Source organism: Scomber scombrus, chromosome 8, assembly GCF_963691925.1.
Source record: "Scomber scombrus chromosome 8, fScoSco1.1, whole genome shotgun sequence".
NCBI lineage: Eukaryota > Metazoa > Chordata > Actinopteri > Scombriformes > Scombridae > Scomber > Scomber scombrus.
Genome location: NC_084977.1, coordinates 18,933,295 through 18,956,439, shown reverse-complemented (window position 1 = coordinate 18,956,439; position 23,145 = coordinate 18,933,295). Strand labels below are relative to the sequence as shown.

General features: G+C 36.5%; 3 protein-coding genes across 4 annotated transcripts in view; 1 reads left to right on the top strand and 2 right to left on the bottom strand.

The window, feature by feature from the left end:
- The window catches only part of hykk.2 (hydroxylysine kinase, tandem duplicate 2), a 185,294-nt gene that overhangs the window by 51,919 nt on the left and 110,230 nt on the right, over positions 1-23,145 (bottom strand). The window lies entirely within an intron of this gene.
- Positions 786-3,775, top strand: nmur1a (neuromedin U receptor 1a). Its single transcript, XM_062424486.1, has 2 exons — positions 786-1,704; positions 3,390-3,775. Exons 1-2 carry the CDS (start codon positions 786-788, stop codon positions 3,773-3,775), a joined length of 1,305 nt encoding a protein of 434 aa, XP_062280470.1.
- Positions 15,949-22,942, bottom strand: dynlt2b (dynein light chain Tctex-type 2B). 2 transcript variants are annotated; one of them, XR_009925429.1, is made up of 6 exons: positions 22,806-22,942; positions 21,886-22,019; positions 20,015-20,084; positions 18,856-18,919; positions 18,667-18,770; positions 15,949-16,372 (listed from the first exon to the last, which is right to left on the bottom strand). XR_009925429.1 is itself a non-coding variant. In XM_062424288.1 (5 exons), the coding sequence occupies exons 1-5, from the start codon at positions 22,850-22,852 to the stop codon at positions 18,723-18,725; spliced, it is 363 nt and encodes a 120-aa protein (XP_062280272.1). In that variant the 5' UTR covers positions 22,853-22,942; the 3' UTR covers positions 18,190-18,722. The 2 variants fall into 2 exon arrangements, 1 of the variants encoding a protein (XP_062280272.1); XM_062424288.1 differs by lacking the exon at positions 15,949-16,372 and having other exon boundaries at positions 18,190-18,770.

Genomic DNA, 23,145 nt, shown 5'->3' with positions numbered 1-23,145 from the left:
GTACACCTTGTATTAAATGTGTATTGGGGGATCAGATTGCAATCAGAGTGTGCTTGACCGCATGGAAGTACAGGTGTAAATGTACCCAAGATGAATTGAGGAGGGATTGTGATCCAAGCAGCAAAACCGCCTAAGGAGGTGGTCAGTTTTAACCCTGTGAGCGACCCCTTTCATAATTTTTAAAGATTTACATCCTTAGTAGTAACAACACCAGCCTCAAACTTTAAAATTCAGACTCAGCCTCAGTCTTACAGTAGGTCTTCTTCTATAACTGTTCCAATTGCAGCATGGACTGGTAGACTACATCCTACAAAGTAGTGACCGGCATCAGCAAAACAATATTTTAGATGTCTACTTTTCAAATTATTTTTAAGAAGTGTGAGAGGCAAAGCTTGTGAAGATTTTTAGCTCAAACTGAAAGGTCAGGAATCATTTGTTCTTCTGTTCACTGTCAGGAATGAATTCAAAACTCATTGGCAGGAACAGCAGTCATAGCTTATCTAATTTAGAGTTTTGGGAATTGGTCAGGAAACATGGTGGAGAGAGATGGATCTCAAGATGTGAAACAACGCCTTCCTCTTTTGTTCTGACTCATGCCCATTTGTAGTGATCAACACAATTTTGATTCATGTAAAACTTTGCTCAGAAATCTGTTTTGAATATGCCATTACGAGTCCTTCATCTCTTATGAGTCTTTTTCAAAAGCTTTGTCATTTACATGGAATTTAATGCTGATGGCTGTTTCATGTCATTTTTCCTAGAGCGAGTTTGACTACTTCAGCAAGATGTCAACTTATAACTGCTCTTTTGATCTAATGGCTGAAAAAGGCAAGTGGGGTTGTCTTCCAGGGGAAAAGTGTCTCAATCTCACCTCTGACATGAACTTCAGCCAAGTTGATCTGGAGGATGTGTGTTTGACCGAAGAAGAGTATCTAGACAAATATCTGGGGCCTCGTCGTTCATCTGTGTTCCTCCCTGTCTGCCTCATCTACATGATTATATTTATTGTAGGTGTGGTGGGAAATGTGCTAACATGCACTGTCATTGCACGCAACAAAGTGATGTGGACGCCAACAAACTACTACTTGTTTAGCCTGGCAGTGTCAGACCTGCTAGTACTGCTGCTCGGCATGCCATTAGAGCTTTATGAGCTGTGGCAGAATTACCCTTTCCTTCTGGGGAAGGGAGGCTGCTACTTTAAAACCTTTCTATTCGAGACCGTCTGTTTTGCATCTATCCTCAATGTCACGGCACTGAGCGTGGAGCGCTACATTGCTGTGGTGCACCCACTACGTGCAAAGTACGTTGTAACGCGCACCCATGCCAAGCGGGTCATCCTGACGGTGTGGGGTGTGTCAGTGTTGTGTGCTGTTCCCAACACAAGTTTGCACGGGATTGCCACCCTTTACAGACACTTCATCAGCCCTGGCAGGAACATAAATGTGGAGCTCCCTGACACAGCGATCTGTACGGTGGTGAAACCAAGCTGGATATACAACCTGACCATCCAGGCGACCACCTTCCTATTTTTCATTATGCCCATGCTCACCATCAGCGTTCTCTACATGCTCATTGGGCTGCAACTGAAGCGGGAAAAGATGCATCAGGCACTGGAAGCAAAGTCGGGCTTTGGTCAGGACAGCTTCTGTAACATCCGTACTCAGCAGCAGAAGGCTCGCCGACGTCAGGTCACTAAAATGTTGTGTGAGTATCAAATGACTCTAATGATTTATGCTTTTTCTTATTATGGGCCATTGAGAACTCATCCTGCCATCTGTAATCTTGCAGCTCTCATGGGGGATGTTTTGACTCCACCCAGACAGTGTTAGTTAGCTGGAGGTGCTGCCTCCCTTTTATTTTCCATTAGACACAGCAAATCCCTCTTAAGAAGCATAACAAGCAGCAGCAGAGAATGTTCAGGCAGGTATGGAAGCAGAGTCCAAATGCATTTAGCAATGAAACTAGTTTTGAAGAGAAAATGAATAGCAAGCACTTTTTTTTATAATGGATCATTATCATACTTTTAAGCCATTCGTCCAACAAAAACCTAATGAGGAGATTTTATGTTCTTCTCTTATTTACATTCTTGTAAATGTAATATACATATTAAATACCTACATATAATTCCATGTATTCAGATTATGGACTATATGTCAGACAAAATAAGCAATTTGACAACATCATATGGGGGACTTAAAAACAAGCATTAATTAAACAATATTATTACAATATTATGTATAATATAGATGTGGAGTGTATGTCGAATCGATCCCCTGAATAGCTTTCCTGGAAAAGCAAAATGAAAAGAAATAGAACAAACAAATCTCATAAGACTTATTTTATTCTGACCTTACTTTGTAGAATGTATTGAATACTGCGTAGACACACTCAGTTATCAGAACTGACTTGTCTCCTCACAGCTGTGACTAAACGTATCCATAGAGACATAACAAATATGAAGCTGTGAGGTCTCTAGGGTTGAAATATCTTTATTTCAAGCTTTAGAATAGTATTCTTGGAAGATTTTCACCAATACGGCTAAAAGGGTGGAAGCCTAAAGGTCAGAGAAACACAGAGAACGCAGGCACTTCAAATCCCAACTGGTCAGGAAAAGTCAGTAACTACTATTGATTAAAAACAGACAATGCTCTCATAAATTCAAGTATTAATATTTAAAATAATACCCCATGTTATGTATTATTGGATCTTTTTGACATCTTGCATTTGCATACGTTTGTTATTTTATCCAATGCTAAAGTATTACCACAGAAATGACCGACATTGCATTTACTGCTATTTCACAAGTCAAATATCAGTTTTCTCAAGTGTAAATGCAAAGTATATTAGTAACAATTACTGAAGTTATAATATGTCCCTATAGCCATTTTTGACTGTATAGCTAAACTGAACCATCTCTAATGTAAAACTTACCAATATATTGCAGGGAGCGGTAACACTGCCTTAACATTTCCCTTAAATTTCCTACAATTTGTTAAGCAAAATGCACAATTATCTTTGTCCTTTGATTCTTATATATGGTTTCATTGTGTTATTGGTTTCTGATGATGTCACTGAGTCATGACAGGTATTGAATCTCATAGTCAAGCTCTTTTATATGGACGACTCCAAAAGGGTTTGGGGACAAATACTGGGAAGAATACCAATAATATAAATAAAGCCTTTAAAGAGGCATTTTCTGATTATGAATCTATTGATGATTTAAGACTAAGACTGTGTGCCCAGGACAGATATTATCTAAATCACTGACACAGAGGCCCTAAAGGAACAATTTAATTGAGAGAGGAGAGTGCATGTTGGCAACATCAATCAATGCAGTGCTATTAAAATGCCCAGCAGTCTCTTATCATCTTGTCTTTCTTATTTTCTAGTTGTTCTAGTGGTGGTGTTTGGAATCTGTTGGGCCCCATTTCACACTGATCGCCTTATGTGGAGTTTCATCAATAACTGGACTGACAGCCAACACGAAATCTTTCAGTATGTGCACATCATCTCTGGAGTTTTTTTCTACCTCAGCTCAGCAGTCAACCCAGTCCTATACAACCTTATGTCCACACGCTTTCGAGAGATGTTCAAGGAGGTCATGTGCCATCGGCCGCACCACATTACACCCAGAAAACATTCACTTAGCGTCACCCGGGTGACCCTCCGCAGCACCCTGAGTGATGCTCCACTCAGCAATGGAACCGCCGTTGTTGAAGCTGAGGCAGAAGATGGAGAAGGCCGGATGAAAGATGAGACCAGTTTTTCATGTTAAAACGAATCTTAAAAGGGTAAGGCAAGTTGTTCAGACAGACTGACTCTGAGCCAATGCATCCATTGGCTGTCATCATCATTAAGTTTGAACAGGTACATCAGCCAAATACCTAAAACACTGCAGAAAAAAAAATCATACTACTGCTGAAGCTTTCAGATTGCAGTGAAAGTCTTATTATGGTACTTTTGAAGAATTTACCCATAACTCCCATTAGTTGAACTGCAGGCTCTTATAGCCGTAATAAATAATATAGATATGTAAACTACAATGTCCACTTCAGTTCGCCACTGTGTTTGATATCTCATGTATGTACAAATTACATTTAAATGAAATTATATTTTTGTGAGCACTTGGAAAATTAAAATTATGATAATACAGTTTACAAAACTCCTGGAATATACAGTAACACCTGGAGTTAAAGCAGGTTTGACCAATGAATACAAACGTTGGTCCAAACCAGACAGGGCTTGAAAACTTAAACTTGGCCATGTACAGTAAGAATGTTAAACATTATGATGTTAAGTAAAAATAATGTAAACTACAGAATATTAAATACACAGAAAGACTGAAGATTTAAAAAAAATAACAACAACATTGAAATAAACAACAATGAATAAAAAAGAAAAAGATGATAGATGTATTTTGTTCATGATACTGCTACTGGAATGGTTTATGATGTACAAGATAAACTACACTGTATGCACAGAAATGATTTAAATGAAATGTGTTGTGTTATACAGTAAATTATACACATGCTTAACAATTGCATAATTTAAGAAGACATTGCTATGTTCAGATATTGATATCTGTGTACTGATTACTGTAGTGTTTGTGTATACATATAGTAATTCCTGCTAAATGTCTTTATCATTTTTTTTGGTATTAATTATATGGTGTTTCATTTGATTCCTAGTATATAAACAGCTTTTGGGATTTTTGTTGTCAGAAACATGCCACTGTCAAGTACAAAAAAAGTGTATGTGACTACTATGTAAGACTATGTCTTTCATATGCTTTCATATGTCTTTCATATGCTGTGATTTGCTTTGTTAAAGCAAAGTGTAAAACTATTTGATTCCTACCATCCAGTGTCTTATGGTTTTAAGTCCAAACGAAATTAAATTGTTTTTTTGTCTACATTATACATATTTACCCTGTAAATGTGTCAAGTGTTTTTCATTTTAAAAAAGCTGAAACCAAAATGGGTGAAATTTTAATTCTTTGGTTTCATCTTGGCTTCCCCACTATAATTTGATTAAATACTGTGCCGTTATCCATCTACGTAGTTGGAAACCTTATTTCAATAGAGGAAAGAGCAACGGACTCTGGCCAACAACCCACATTAGTTTTCAGTTTAGTTTTTAAGTCGCAAACCAGTGGGGCAAGTGAAAAGTGCTAATTTAGCACATTTTCATTTTCTGTCACTTAAACACCAAGAGTTTAAGCGATGGATTTGTTTCAGGCATCCTCTCTTAACAGACTTAATGTTGTTTTGCATGTTGAACTTCTATTGATGTCAAAACATCCCCAAATCTCTGTTTTAAGTAAAACAGTAACCATATCTAATGCTAAGGCAACAAAAAAGTTTGTGAAATACCAAGACAATGTAATTGGGAGATGTGACAATATAATTGGAAACATCATCCATACTTAGCTTTGCTATTTAAGCCATTGATGGGTAAACGGTCAGAAAACCACTGAAGCTGTTTCTCACTTGTGACATGTGTTCAGGTAAAAATGAGGACGCCCCTTCTTTTAAAGGAAGGATTACAATGGGAATGTATTTTAGTGGCATTTAAAAATAATCAAATCTCTGAGCTGACAACCTCAACAGAGGAGACTAGTTTTAGTTGCTGCTAATCCTCCATCTGAACTTAAGGCCAAACATGATTAAAGCACATCTTTAAAGGTCTTCAGTGCAAGTATGGCACAGGCATCATCCCCAGTATGTTGTTTTAGCTACAAGGTGCTCTGGATCACCTACAGTTTTCATTTGCATCTTCTTAGCATTGTTTAAAAAGGATGTCACAGTTTTGTTGCACATCAAATGTAGTGTGCAAGGTCATCTCATGCGGTAAACCTGGTGTGATTAATCAAGTTTTCAATCACAGTCCTCGTGTGGTTTTATGTCGTACAGTTCATTTAATTCACGAAGAGCTCAGAGTGAAAAGTCACATATAGTGTTTGCAGCACACACTATAGACACTATAACTCTTGTTGTTCTGTGCCTCAAACGAGACACCTTTGATTTTCAAAGCAATGGAAAAGTAGATTGGAGCAAAGAGGCTAAAAGGCTGATTATGGGCTACTACGATGTAAATCCTTAAACTAAATGTCTGCAGAGCAATGCCCCAGGCTTTTTTTTGGCTGTGGATGTGGCTTGACAGCAAACTCACTGGAAATACAGACCACTCCAATTCCATTTCATTGCTTGAACTTCATTTCAGTGCACAGGTGATTGTCAAGAGCTGGACCTGCATGATATATTAAATGAGTAAATGTAGTGTTTTAGTTCCTACATATTAACTGACACAAAGATGCTTCATTCATAATTTGGTGCAACAATGTTTTTCTTGTCTTTTGTAACTGCTGCACAAACTCAGTCCGTGTCACACTAGAGTTAGCCCTTGCCCAGCCTGAATCAAAAATTTGGATAAAATTACGACCTGTCCCAGAGTTAGCTGGCAGAGCAGAACACTGCTCAACACTTGCTGAATCTAAATGTGAATTTGACTTGCAGATTGAACCCTTGTGGGCTTCGATAATACTGTAATGTATCTGAGTTGCTCATTGCCAACCCAAGGCTGGACTGCAAGGTGATTAAATGCCAAAAATAAAACAAATGTCACAATACTGACCATGTAATCCATCACACTGAGTGCCCAAACCAATTGCATCAAGGGGGAAAACCAACTGTCTGATTCAACGGACTAAATGGCGCAGGTTTGAAAAAACCCTTACATAAGTATAAAACCATCACCTTTTTATTTACTGTAGCCATGATCTTTCCCTAACTTTAACTAAGTGTTGTTAGTTACCTAACCTTAACCACGCCATAAATATAGTTAATTGGTTTTATTACAATATTATTGTTTGTGTGTATTTGATTGATATTACATTTGCCTTATTATGAGCTTGTTAGTCATTTGTAACGCAATGTCAACTGCGCTATCTTGTACTATCTTGTACTCTATGCAATGCAACACAATAAAAAGAAGTTGTATAACATTGTCATTGGGGCAGTGTGCTACACCCTGCTCAAATGCATTCAGTTCATGACTGTACAATGAATTAATGGATTCATCTCTGCACACTTTTTCACACTTCTCTTATAATTGGTGTAATGACGTTTATGAACTGGTCATGCTGCATTTAATACACTTTTTATTCACATTTTATGATGATGTGATGTGATTTTATGAAGTGTTTTGGTAGTCTGCATTTGAACTTCAGTAAACAGTCTAACGCTAGTAATCCTTTATATTGCTGCTTTATACAAGTGCTGTTTCTACAGCTCTGTGGAGATCCCATGTATATGCATGATATTCATTGTCATTACCTAAACACTACAGATTACTGATCTATTAAAGCTGCCCTGTCTTACTGAGGAAATGTATGAGAACATTTAGACATTCCAGTATACATAATTAAAGAACGAACAATGCTGTAAATAAAAATGAAAAACTAAAAAAGCTTGTCATGATTCATTTGATCAATCTGATTATTTCACATTCTAGTAGTACAGTGATTTTGTCATTTAAGCACACTAGATAAAGTAAAGCATTATTAAAGTACACTTGTACCTATTGTGGTGCACATGTCTTCTTCTCATAAATATTTAATTCAGCTTATCAGACAAGCCAAACCTCCAAAAGAAATAATGGTACATGTAGGGCATTTGCATGACACAAATATCCATCTTGAAGGCACCATACATCATCCTCTTGCCCCTGGTCAGGTGAATAATGAGGTTACTTCATTCAAGGCTGTAGATTGGTGTGATTGCCTCAAAAGCATGTCAAGGTTTCAAATTACACTTTTTGGCTAAGTGAGAGGTTCAGCTTCCTCTTGATTAAAATTCTGTACCTTGAATATGAAATCACACAGCGAAAGAAAAAGAAAGAGCCACTTAGAATATTCATCTTCAAGATCAAGGGAAACACTTAATCTTCTCTATTCTTCTTTTTACCTTGCGCGATGCACTTGTTTATCTGACTGGTCTAGCTCTCAGTTTCACCACCACTGATTTTTTTTTTCCTTGAAGTGCTCAGACTGAAGGGTCACATGTCTTACCCATGGATGAGGTATTTGTACACAAGAAATGATAATGTTGGTACTAAAAACAGTAAGTTTGTGAATAAATAGATAACACTTTAAAATCAAAAATATTACTTGAACTCTTTACTGATGAGTCATTGCAGTTGTTAAACAGTCAATTTTGTAAACAAAATAAACAAAACAATTCTTATTAAATAGCATGTATTATTGAAAAAACGTATGCTTAGTATTAAAATAGATTTGGAAAGGGTGCAAAACGGAGGGGCTCTCCACCAAAATCTGACCTATATTTTTTCCAAATAGTAAAATGAAAACTGAACTGCTTCATTTTACAAATTCCATACTTGAATTCTACAAAAAATGGACAAGTGGAGGTGGAGAACATCACAATGAAAAGATTATATTTTATGTAAAAACAGCGCATTATTACACATATGCCAAGGCCACTTTCCAAAGGAAATTGAAATTCACCAGTAACTTAACTGGTGCCATACTGTATGGAAGACACCGACTCTTTTAAAAATGTGACAACTGCACTGCACACACAAAATAATTGCCAGTATTAGATTCAAATGCACAATGACCCAAAAAAACAGCTTATAGTTATGTGTGCCAGATCCCATCTAGTGGTCGCCATAATTATAACCTGGAGCACATTTCCGATTACATGTGTATATATATATATATATATATATATATATATATATATATATATATATATATATATATATATATATATATACTGTATATATACACACATATGTAATCGGAAATGTGCCAAAATATATTTAAAAAAAATATATATATATATATTAAAAAAAAAATATATATATATATATATATATATACTGTATATATACACACATATGTAATCGGAAATGTGCCAAAATATATTTAAAAAAAAAAAAAAAAAATATATATATATATATATATATATATATATATATATATATATATATATATATATATATATATATATATATATATACATATATAAATATATAACTTGACAATTTACCTCATTTGGAGAAGGTGGGGTGCTTGGTGATTATAATCCCAGAGGGAACTTTGCCACAATGGACTACCACTCATTTCCTGTTTCCGACCACAAGTGTCACATTTTCAAGTTTAAGTGTGAACAGTTTTTTAAAAACTGTAACAACAATTATACCCTTACCGTAACCCTTTATTGTAGCCATGACAACGGAGGACACCTAACTTTAAGGAAGTAGTAACTTTAACCCACACCATGTTTCTAACCCTGACAATGTAGTTCTAACCCAAAACATTAGGGGAGAACGGGGTTGGTTGTCACACGGGTTGGTTGTCACATTCATCTTGGGCCCTAGAGGGTGCTGTTAAAAATTTTTGGTACTGAACATTTCAGAATGTAGGTGAGATGTTACTTCAGAGGTCATTTCTGGAGTAAACTGCTTGACATTGAGGTGAGAGGACGTTTAGTGTTTTTCATGTGAAAATGTAAATATCCAACTCTTCAGTGTTTCTCTTCTGGGCTTTTATACAATGACTTTATAATAAAACAATTATTACCATTAAAAAGTATGAAGAGAGAGCGATAGTTAGGTAGGTTTTTTTCTTAGCTACGACAAAACAGATGTTTCGTAGCTTTGCTGGTAGCAAAAAATCCCAGTTGGGGATGCTTGTCACATTCTCTTCAGGGTTGGTTGTCACATGTTGGTATATACATATATGGTGTCATATATCTAGTTCTTTCTTTCTTCTAAGATAACAAAATGACCAGGAACTTTGTCAGGAAGACAAACAAGGGTCAGACTCCTCCAGATGTGATGCTCAGAGCAGTAAGAGAGGTGAAAATGAATAATATTGGTATATAAGGACAAAAAAGGCACTTAACGGAATGATTTTTCCTGTTTATGTTCTCTTGGTGCAGGGGTTGTATTAGGTTGTTGTATTTCAATTAAACTAAACATTTTAAATATTTTTTTAAGACTGAATACATTTTTTTTATTTTTCCCCATTAAAATAACACAGAGACAACCAACCCCATAGTGTGTGACAACCATCTCCATCGTGGGGTTGGTTGTCACAAGTGCACAAGACATATTTGACGACCCATATCTTTTTAACAGAATCAGCTGAAGGAGAGTAAGAACACTCTTTTCCTACCTGACACTTTAGGCCTTCATTACAAATTAAAAGGGAATTTATTCAGTTTATGGTTAATGAGGAATTCAAAGGAAAGTCAAAAGTGTGACTTCCAACCCCGTTCTCCCCTACTTTTTCCCTATCCTAACCAAGTGATTTTGTGCCTGAACCTAATCAAACCTAAACCATAGCATTGTCACACCATAAAACATCATTATTTTTTGGCAGTGATTTGTTACAGCTCTGGAGAGCATAGACAAATGATATCTTGCAGATTACTGCTGATAGGGATGCCAGATTAGAAAACACTCCTATGTGTCATGTCATCCTAGAGTGCATGCTTAAATGACAAATTACGTCCTTTAATTTGGAGAACTTGTTGAGCTAAAGACCTTTCAAAGGCAGTACTTTTTTCTTTTTTCTGTATTTATACTAGGGATGTCCGATATTATCGTCCCTCCGATATAATCGGCCAATATTCACTTAAAAATGTAATATCGGGAAGTATCGGTATCAGGTTTTTATAACCGATATTTATTCTTTAGGCTTCAGCATTTCCGAGCCTGCATGAACGCAGCATGGGATGTTTACCGGCGCGCGCTTGATGACGTTTAACAACAACAACAACACGCTAGACTCGTGGGTCTCTAACCGTGGCTAACCGTGGCTAACAAGTTCATAGCGTACACCGCCATGTACACAAACACACAAACAGAAACAAGGTTTACCTCCTCGTTGTCATTTTCTCTGTTATGCTTTCGGCGAGTCGCCTCTTTGACGTCACCATCAGAGTCCAGTGGGTCCTATCTGGGTCCTATTCTGCTATGGAAACACAACAGCTGAGAGGACCTAGTGAGAGGATGTTCCTATAAAAGGTCCCGCCTCCAGAAACAGGGCTTATGTCTGTGGTTTGAAACTATTTCCACAACGGATAGTAAATTTGTTCCCTACGGATAGTAAATTTGTAATTTGCAATTACTGCAAAGCAGCATAATAAATATGGCAGTGCCATATTGGCACTTTTTTCCATAACTTAAATTGAAGTTGTTCTCTTACTATGTACAGACAGTGTTTACATTTGGAAAGCCATGTTGCATTTATGTATACATCCAGTGGGGCATCACAATAAAATTAGGAATATTGTGTTAATTCAACAGTTTGAGTTATGTTATGTTGTTACCTAATAGTTTTGGTGTAAAAAGCCTGCAAATATTGGTATCGGCTGAAATCGGTATCGGAAATTAAGAGTTGGGGAATATCGGAATATCGCATATATCGGCAGAAAAGTCAATATCGAGCATCCCTAATTTATACACACAGTATATCAGACAACATAATTTTCTCCGTAATGTCTACAAACTGTTGGGAATTAAACTGCATACCACAAATGACAGATGCTTAAAGCCCTTGGATCAGTTGCCATGACAGATTAAGCATCACAAAAAGTCAGAAAAGTAATTCTGGGTGCTTTTGGAACAGGTCTTGGAACAGACAGACAAGACAGACCTCTTTGCCAGCTCTTCCCCGAGGAGGGGGGCAAAATTAGAAGTGGGTGTCTCAACAAGAAAATAAGGCCTCATTAATGCACAGGCACAACTCTCAACAGAGTCCATCAGTACATTATGACTGCAGACACACAGCCTCCGCTTAGACCCATCCTGTGAAGTGTGAATACAAAGGCTTAAACCTGAGATGAATTTATGTTGTCACCTAAGACATACATAAACCCCAGATTGCTTAAAAATAAGTCTGTTGATCGTGTTTCAGTTCATAAATAAAAACAAGGTGGACTGTATCTCTAATGTGTAAGTTGTATTTTGTTGGGCACTGTCTGAGTCATTATAGACACAATACTCAATAAATACGAACTAATATAGCACTCAGTAGCCAAGAGTGGTTGGAAACCAAAGACAGAGACAGGGGGAAGGGCAGACTGACACTGAAGTGCTACAATAAAGTCTGACACATGGGGTCAGAATATGGTAGATGACTCTTTAAATCATGAAATTAGTCAACTTGCTCTGTCCCACTTTCAACATTTCAGTGTCAAAGTGCCAAGTTTGTCTCTCATCACACTGTGTGAGTCATGTCAAACTGTGCAAGAGCAAGCAACTGTAACTCAACCTGCTCAGTCTCAAACAGATAATTTATTAACAAGCCATCAGCTGAGATTAAAAAAATCATTATCATTTGTATTTACAAAGGAGTAAATGCAGATAAACATCAAAGGATGACATCAGTGAAAAGAACAAGATGAACCTACAAACACCACTACTACTTTACCCATTTTTAGTATATATTGCCTTGTTTCTAATGCAGTGAGAAGGACATGATCCTTTAACAGCTTCACACCAATGAAAACAACTAATAGTGTTTGTTGCAATTCTTCTTCTTCAATTTTTTCCGGCAGTGTAGTCACTTTCTACTACTGTTCTTCTCCTGCTGGGTTCTTAAAATGCTGCTTATTTTAGCGTTTTCTGTTGACGCCACATCCCGCTTTGAGTATACCCAATCTGAGTAAACCTCAAACCCCACCCAGGAGTTTTTCGGGGCCGCTTGGAGTACCTACCCCAAGGCAGGGACTCTTTTAGCGCCCGTAAAAGTTTCAGGAGATTGTCCTTCGGGGGAGGTTCCCTGCTATGGAGACACACACCAATGGTAAAATTACCCTGAAGTTCCTGCAGTGGAAACGGGGCTCATGACACCAAAATGGTAGTCAACAAATAATGGTTCACAATACTCAACCAGTGATACGTTTAGTGGCCATTTGGAATTAATCTTCTGGACTTCATTATGGAAAAATTCAAGGTTGAATTTGAGTTGGCTTTTATTGGTCTTTTGCAACAACAAATACCCATTAAGGCACCATTTTAAATGAAAAGCACTTACAGATCAGCACTTACAAATCAATGCCTGATTTTCTAGCAGTTAATTTTACAATCAGCAACTCAGACTACCAACCAGTCCCTTTCTTAATACCTAGAGATATCTATAGTAGGTCATTAACACAGCAAGAAATGTTTTATATCTTGAGAAAATAAAATAATAAAAGGGGTGATGATTTCAAGTTATTATCTCAAGATATCAAACACAAGATTTCTTGCTGGGTGAAAATTACATATCCTATTAAATCAATTAATAAATTTGAAAACACGCTGCCATCTAACATCAAAGTTAACCTTATTCTGACAAGTGAATATTTAACATTTGCAGTGTCAAGTAAACAGAAAAAAGAGCCCTTTAAATTGTGATAAAAGGAATGATCGTCTTTGATAGCACACTCTTATTCAACCTCAACAGTCAATTTGAAAAGGTAACTATGGAAACATCGACGACTGTCCTGAGAGAGCAATGTCACACTGGTACAGAGGTATATGGTATTGACAAAGTGATAAAAGAGAAAACATTCATTAAATAAAACCATGCCTCCTCATTTTTTAAGCAGTCCAACAATAAAATTAATGGTAAGCTGAAATGAATATTCACCTCTGCATCACTCAGCCTCACATTTCACACACACACACACACACACACACACATTACAGCTGCACAGGGAATCACCCAAAATAATCTTCTGCTGTTAGCTTTAAGCATGTCCAATTAGAGCAGTTCTGGATTATCTTCTGAAGAGCAGGTATTTAGGTATATCTATTGGCTCTGAGATGAAAAAGCAATTAAGGCTCAGGAGATTAAGGTTTATTCAGAAAAATCAATAGACCAGCTTAATCACGACACAGGCTCGTGGGAATAGATAATGCACAACTGTGGATGGATGGTTATAATGTGAGATGATGTAAATGGTGATGAAAGCTGACCTATTCGTATACCTTACGGAATTGAGAGTTTAAGACATGCCTGTGAGTCCAATATAGATCAGATTTGAAAAATATAATTGTCTCAGGTTAAGAATTAAGAATTAATTCATTTTCTTTCTTTTATTTCTCTGTAAAGCATCTTGGGTTTGTGAATATATATATGATGGATTTGACTGTTCAAAGAGTAAGGACACCCATATTTCTCAGCTGTACTGCAAATCTTTTCAGACATCAGTTTCTTAGCATATGCCCAAGATTTGCATTCAAGTGATAAAGTCCTCTAATGGTCGTATAAATCACCCATCAGGAGCAAAGGAAGAAGGAGAGTGCCAGATGATACTTGAGGCACTTATTAGCCAATAAAGCAAAATTCACTCATGACTAAAGGATCTAATCTTTTTTGACTACTTATGCAAATCAAGTCAATCACAATATTCTCTAGGTGTATACATAATCTCAAACAACATATCAATGCTTCAAAAACAACTGACGGGACAGAGGAGAGGGCAAATTGAATAGTAACAAAATGCAATGAAAATCTGAACATTTTTACATGATAAGAATCTATTTCTATCTCTAATTTGTATCTCTATCTTTACCTGCATGCAGACAACCTGTATTTTTAGTGAGCATCCAGCTAAAAAATGACACTGGTAATTACGATTATAATAGAAACTGAAAAACAAAATGGAGAGAAAATGCAAATACCTGCTGATGATGCTGCAGATCATTCTTTCAATGTTGTAGAAGAAAATAACAAGTGTCTTTCTGCAAATGCTATATTTATGCTTAGTTTTGTTATATTCTGTATAAATTGTACTACATTTTTTGATTTTATTTAAATAAAATATATTTAGGCCTAAGTATAACTTATGATATTCCTTTGACATTTTTTAAGTACAGTGTAAATATAACACAGCTTTCAACCATGGTATTCTTTCTTTTTCTGTCTCCGGCATGTCTCTTAGCAAATAATGACAATTATAACAGCAAACCAATGGGAGTGGTTGATTATAATTACCATTTCACTTGACATACTTGAATTGCTGGGGAAATACAGCTTTCAGACATGTATTATGCTGTGGGCTTCTGATGTTGATCTGGTGCTGACAGATATCGTGATGACTCCTTAAAAGAGTCTGACTTATAATGGACAGTTATTTTTTTCCAAGAAGGAACTAATTTATGTCATGTTATGCTAACAGAGGCTAATGTAGCTTTGAGCAGCGATGATGAGTGAGATAGAGGTTTGGTACACTTACTTCTTCCAGAGTCCACATCCCGAGATTTGTTGTCCCTTTTATCAAACTTTTAGTCTTCAGCCCCAATCAACATTCATTCAGTCATCAGACTTAGCACAGCTCTCTCTGGAGCCACAAAAGGCTTTATGTAACCTTTTTCACATATGCAGTAGTACCCCCTTAGACCTGTAAGTAAAGTCATTTACTGAATGTCTGCCTGGTTTCATCCTGTCTGTTATACTTCATCAGCTGAAAAATGATTAGCGTGAATGAGATGTGTCAAAACAGCAGAAGATTCAATCAGTGAACTAGATGTAAACATAAGCTACATTTAACTTTTCAGATGAATATATGAAAACAAGCCATAACCAAATAATGACTGTATGCCATTTCAGTCACCTTAATAATGTACAAAATAAGGAACTTTAATACTGAGTGGTGCAAGCAAATGACAGATAGCATTTTCTCCTCTAAATATAGCCTATATTGTAATTAGGGCTTAACCGATAATAGATTTTTGGGGCTGATGCTGATACTGATGTTATATAGTAAAAAATTCTAATATCAATATATTTGGCGATAATCTTATACAGAATAAACACACATTTTTTGCAAAGATCCCTCGTGGTTATCAAACATTTGTGACAAAAATATGTAATGGAGGCATATTTTACAGTTTAACAATACACTTTAATGTTTAAAGTGACAGCAATGCAGTGAAATAGAATTGAATAATATCAAATAAGATAACATGTAACAGATAAAATAAAAACATGTATGTATATATTCAACTTGAATTAAGAAAAAGGAAACCAGCACAAACTTCAAATAAATGTAATAAATGTATGTAAAAATTAATAAAATTAACTTCACAATAATGACAATAATAATAATGTGGATTTGCAGTGTGGCCAAAGGATATCTGTGATGTATCTGAACTTCAAAAAGTTAATTCCCTGTTTTGCAACCAGAAATAGAGGGGCAAACTTTGGCATGTATATGTGATAAGCATATGAGTCATTTAACTAATCGATTCAATTAAGCTTGATCACTTCAGCTGCTCACTTCCGTCTCATTAGTCTTTATATATAGTACAGTCTGAATAGCATTAAGGTGTGCAGCTGAGGGCTGGTTTGCTGAAATAAATGGAAAAGTCTCATGAGTAATTACGAAAACGACAGAATAGGTAGAAGTTACCTGTCTAATTCAAGACAGACTTCTCAATTTACTCACAAGACATATAACAGTTGGCAAACTCTCAGTGTTGGACTATCGTCTTTCTCAGACTAATAACCAGCAATATTTGCGGGAAACCTCTACAACAGAATGCCACAGGCTGAGACACATCTAAATAAACTAAACCTGCAACTAAGTCTTATTATCTTCTTAAAAGCAGACAAAAGCTAACATGATTAGATGACATTTTAACTAGAACTTGGCACTGTATTTTAAGTGTTTTGAGGCAACATCAACAGCATTAAGCAAACCTAAAAGCTGTGCATGTGGTTTGTTATTCATTAACTTATAAATGATCAAAGAATTTCTAAAATTCTTAGACTGGCTTTGTTTTTATTGGGTTTTCCTCAGTGCTCTCCCAGGAAATTGTTAAAAGTGGTGCTTTGTGATGTCAGTTTGATGTGCTGATACTGGCTGTCTGGTGTGCTTCACAGATCCACATAAGTGTAAGACATCTTCACCAAATCTTGAATGTAGACCTTCTTAGTAGAATGTGATAGAATAAATTGATGGTAATCATAGAATAAGTAGGATGAAGAATACAATGGCCCTCATGCTAATGAAAGCATGGCAAGTGAGCCATAGTGCAATATATTTAATTTGCATCCTTTAGAGAAAGTAGCTTAAATGCATTTACATTGAGAACCAGAGTAGTGCTTCTCACCTTCACAGCTCTCCATTTATTATGTACAAACGTATGTAATTGAAATGTAATTAAATCTATCAATTTCTTATAGATTTTTTCAGATCAATCTGATTTCAATTGGGCATGCTACTGTAAGTATTATAGCTTCAATAATTTTAAGAGATTTAGGCCTTTCTCCTTTCAAACAGGTCATACTCATTTCCCAATATGATCTTATAAGGCATAAGTTCACACAAAAAGTTATGCTGCTATGTGGCCTTGTTCTGCTACCAGGGCAGAACAATGAAGACACAGAGCAATAAGTTTGTAGATGCTGACATTGATCGTTCAACAGTGACAAACAGTTTCTAAATCAATCTCTCTCTCTGAAACCCCAAAAGACGACAGACTGTCTGAAGACGAAGGCACAAAGAGATGGAGAGTCTGGGTGAAAATGTCAATTTGAGATTTAAGAGTCTGGGGAGCAATCAGGCAGAGGAACAAAAGGTGTTATTTGGGCTACTGTCTGGCCTCTACTTATGTCAATACTATCATCTTATAGCTTCAAAAGAAAAACAGTGATGTATGTTAAATTGACACTTTGCGTTTCAAAGGAAAAAAAACATTTCCAATTTTGTATGAAAGATGTCAGTCTTCGTTTCCATGCTGGCACAAATTCTGCAGCACATAATGACCGCTGAAATATTGCAGCTATGTAAAAAATAAATAAATCCAATCTAGGTCACCTCTGGATTGTTGACTAGTGACCAGACAAATGTAGCCCAAAATCAGAAATGACATTCAAACTAAGGCTACAAACATGGAAGTAAAGTGATTTATGTTTTATTTTTTAGAAGGTATCATTTGTACCATTTTTAAAAAAAATCATTGTTGAATTAATTGTGTTATCTTCGTAAACAAGGGGGAGAAACTTATGGTTTTGTTAATGTCACTGTTTTTCAGCATTTTACCATCAACCTCTTGGAGATATTGGACATCTTATATGGAGACAAAACTTCTACAGTGAGTTCTACAAACCAAAAACCAACACCTCTGTGTGAGATATGTGTTTATTACTAACTAGAATAACCACAGCAAACGATAACAAACTTGTTGTGTCAAACTCAAACTAGAGGCATTAGAATCTAAAGAGATAAGCAGCAATTCTAGTTGACTATTTCCTATTTGGTTACTATATAATTGCAGTAGTGTAGTAGTGGTGTAATGTAATGTATAATTGCTGTAGTTGGCCTAGAGTAATTTTCCCTGTAATAATGTTGACAATCATAAACAAACGCTGACCTCTACTGTAGCTGCTGTGGTAAGCCAAGCACTCAAATACCACCGAAATTGATTTGATGCAATACACTTTGCATTGCATTCAGTTGCTTTTAATGTGTTTTTGCAGCTGAAAGTACTAAAAATACTGAATACAGCAAAATCCTGGTGAACACTTCTACACTGGATGTTATCTGTATTGATCCCAAGATGCAGAAATTACATATACTTCAAGTCAGCACACCATGAACCTGCAATGCTGACGGAGTGCAGTCTCTTTTGGATATTCACCTCACATCTTTTCATCTGAAAGAATCCTCTGTCATCCATCCTTTCCTCTGTCCATCTCAGTAGAAATAGCTTCCAAAAACTGCCACCACACAAAACAAGTTGTCCTGTGAAGGTAACAAATTATTTTTGAAAAAAGTTAACTGAATACATTTTAGTAATGCTTTGGTATATTTGAGTAAAGGCACCTACATTCATGAAAACATCCTCTGCATAGTTGTCTGTGTCAGCATCCCACAAACATCTTGAAGACATCCTGGTGAAAGACAGCAGATTACAGATGAGTCGTGGTAGTGACTCATTTTTGAAGGACCAAAACACAGACATAGCTCTATCAACCCCTGTCTGATAATCTGATAATCCAAAGGAGCAATCCTATAAATAAAACTATTTTTGCTAAATTTACAATATAAGATTTTTGTTGACAATGAATCATAGGGTAGTATATTCAACTCTGTGTTATGTTTGAGGTATTTTGTTTGGCTCGTTTGCATACCTGAATGTGAGGCAGGCACAGGCAGAATATTGGAAATGTGTTTCAATCTAATGTTATGTAAAACAACAGTACCAGAAAATTGAGCATCTGAAATGAGTTCAGTCAATTCCTTTCCAAACACAGTGTAATTAAAATCAATTGATTGTTTACCTCAAAGTTTACCTCAAACTACGTTTAATGCATCAGAAATATGCATTTCCACTTTTTAATTTAACAAAATGAGAAGAGTATAATTGAGTTCATTTGAATACACTGCTGTTAATTATGCACTGATGGACTATCAGCCACTGAACTTGAAACCATAACTACACACTTTTTCCAGCAAGAAAGGCAGCTACATATCAGAAATATATGAGTTAATCAATTCTGTCAGCTCAATACGAGGAACTGAAATTAAAATATTTCCTGGAATTATAGTAAATCCTTTTAATACTTTTAAACATGATGCAGTAAAAATGTGGAATGGATCCAACCTGCAGTAAGCCATACATTTCCAGAAAAAAATGCAAAGTTAATCAAAAGCTCACTTAAAGACGGTCATGAGGTAAGAAAAATGTTTTGCTATTGTATTATGTATTATGTTACATATTGTGTTATTGCATTGCTGGTCTTTGGACTAGTTTTGCAGCTTGTAGTGCTGAAAGGAGGGAACCTATAAAGATCACTATACATGCATCTGTGTCTTTCACTGAAGAGCTATACATGAGATGTGAGAAGGACCGAAATTGTCCAATCTCTGCCTGCCTGATGAGACAATCTTCAACGGTGTAACACTCTACTATAGCCTGAAAACATGGGAGGCCTTACAAACTGTAATAGCTTTTTGTTGTTTACCAGCGCCAAATGATCACTCACTTGACTCCCTGTCCACGTTGTTCTCCAATGACCACCTGCACAACAAGCTTATATCTGTCAAACCCTGCATCTGTATGAGAGGAGAAAAGAGGTATAATGGTATACATCAATAATTGTGCAGAGACAAAACTGAGTTGGGTACTAATACACAACATTTAGTGTGCAGCATTCACTTAAAGTAAATAATGTAACTAGTAGGATTTGTTGACTACATTTGTTTAAATAAAGACAATGAATAAAGATTCAAAAGTAATTTTACGCTGTTATATTCAGCCCAATGTTTCTGGCTGCATGTTTTTATTCAGTTCACATCTTATTTGTTTCCTTCATCAAGGAATTAATTCTCTGTTCTGTGCTGCCAGCTACAACCATAAAAAGCATCATTCTGTTTCACAAGTGACAGATTATTCTTTACTCTGTTGCCTTGACTATCAATAGTATGCTATATAAAACCATGTTGCTATGCCACATTTTACATTTTACATCTAAATTAAAGGGTGATAGACTCTTTCTCAATATTCCAGTTGTGTTGCTTGCAGTGCATTTATTCAACATCTGGTCATTTCACTGCTATTCTGATTATCATTGTTTGCACCATATAAACTTGAAATTGTGGACCTTTAACAGACGTCTGTGATTGTCTTGAATGTTGCATATATGTGTTTGTGTGCTACCCGCAACAACCACTGCTTGAAATAATTGAAGCCGCTGTGGAAGTCCTTTAGAATGCAATACCACTGACAGTCGCTAAATACTGGCCCAAAGAAATCCGTCTCTCCAATAGACTGAAAAAAACATCAACTTCTCTCTGAAATAAATGAAAGTCGATCATTTGTCATTATCCTCTCGACTGTTACAGTATTTCATTAAGTTTAACGCTACTTGATAACAACATCTTTTGTGTTAGTCAGCTAATGTCAGCACAGGTCTGCACCATCATCCGCACCCACCATGAATGTATTAAGTCTGAATGTGCACATTTGGCATTGCTCTGCTCGTCTGTGATGCCTCTGCTGGGTCAGGGGCGAGTGCGCTAGCAGATGAGCTCACAGACCTAAAACACTTTGACACGCAGCTTCTCAGATGTTTTGGTGTCGTGATTGTCCACTCAGGACAGCTCTACTCACTATTGTCCTCCATTTTACCAAAACAACACCAAATTAACATTAACACTATTAATGGAGTTTTAAAGCATCCTCTGCTGGATCAGAAGGTAAACTACTTCAAATGGTCTTAAAGAGACTACGGCCTACATTTCGAGCAGGTCATTACACTTCGAATATGAACTTTTCACCCCACATTCGCATGAGTGTCTGAATTCCAAATAAAAGGTGCCCTGGTCTGCACAGCTCAGTGTTCCCAGAAAGCTAGCATTAGAATTACCCAGGGTAACGGTGTATGTTTCTAGAGCATGAAAGGAGACATCCTGCATTCAGAAAAGATGGTAATATAGGACCATAAGCAGCAACTCTGGGCTTCAAACGGTTGGTGCTAAATTGGATCAGCTGGATTTGTAAAACTCTCACATGATTTGTACGCATTATGTTTCTTTATTGTGCACGCAGCCCTGACCTTAACTGTACCCCTAACCGCACTCTCGTTTGCTGCTTCAAACAGACTCCAATGCAAACCCAGGGATGATGTCACATGTCACGTCTTGCTACGTCCATCTTTATTTACAGTCTATGGTTGTGTGGCGTGTCTCTTCTCAGCTTTTCCAGTGTACTCAGGTCTGTCTTGCTCTTGTGTTTTAGGTTATTTTAGCTTTAGTTGATCAGTTTTTGGCTTCTCTGCTCACATCTCACACTAAGCAGAATAAGGGTCAATGTAGCAATGGCAGATCAGCTATAGTTAGTATGCAGTAGACTCACTCTTCACTTTGTCCTTAATGCTGTCTGCCAGGGTACTGGACAGCTCTGGAGCTTCCTCTGGGTCGTACCGCACTCCAGACAGGCGCTCCCTCACTATTTCACGAATACACTCCTTCACAATGGCCGCTTTAAACCTGGAAGATACAAAAGTTCATTATCTTTGCACTAAATGTTACCTGATTTATATTGTTTGATGTACTGTTGTTGTGTTATATGTGCCTTGTAAGTTGTCCTTGAGTGCTTTGAAAGGCGCCTTTAAATAAAATGCATTATTATTATTACTATTATTATTATTATTAAAAGTGAGCAACAGGGCAGAAAATAAGTTTCAAACTGCCTTCACCAGTCAAAGTGACTCTTTTTATATATGGATTGTATAATTTCTTTATTTATGGTCCACAATATGTGAGTGATATATTTCATATACATCATATTTTATACTTTGAATCTTACACAATATTGTATATTAATATTTCAGATATTTGAAGCTATAAAATTCATTGTTTTCAAATAAACATGTTTTGTTTAAATTGAGTGTCTTCACTGCATTGAAATCTGCGGTTTACACACATGAAAACACACTTGAACCACATTTCTTAACCTAGTTTGGGTGAACAATGAAGCCGAAAAGTGCATTACCACACATATAATGTGGCGTTTCCAAACATTAGGTTGGTTAACAGCACTAAAGACATGTTCACTCTTTTTCTAAACATTGCCCTTAAAAATGGGTTAAATGACAAAGGTCCATTAGCTAAACAACATTCTCTAAGCTCATTTTTAAAACGATGGCACTACACTGGGAAACACTTCAGGCCAGCTATTGCTACTTAGCCTAATCGATAGTGACCTCGTAGCCGGGTGGCTAAAAGCTAACTTCACCAGCTAGAAAGTATGTTTAACCAAGTCAACCAACTCACTTGTGCTGGTGGTTAGGTCGTATGAGGTATGTATCCGACCCCTCCATCGCATTTCAATAACAAAAGACTAGCAACAACTAGATTAGTATAAAGAAGGCAAGCGGTTGCTAGCAAGCTATTCTTGGCAGAATTGTAACTGTTACCATAGCGACGCCCCTTCCCAGTTTCCTGTTTCAAAATAAGTGTACGTCGAGCCTATTTACTTTTTGCTAGGATGGCCAAGTAATGAACTAACCAACCCTGTGCTCTCTGATTGGCTAGTACTGGTGGCTATCTTTGGTTGGATTGGTTAGGTTTAGAAATGAAGAGTGGGATTGGTCAGAATTACAGTAAAATATCA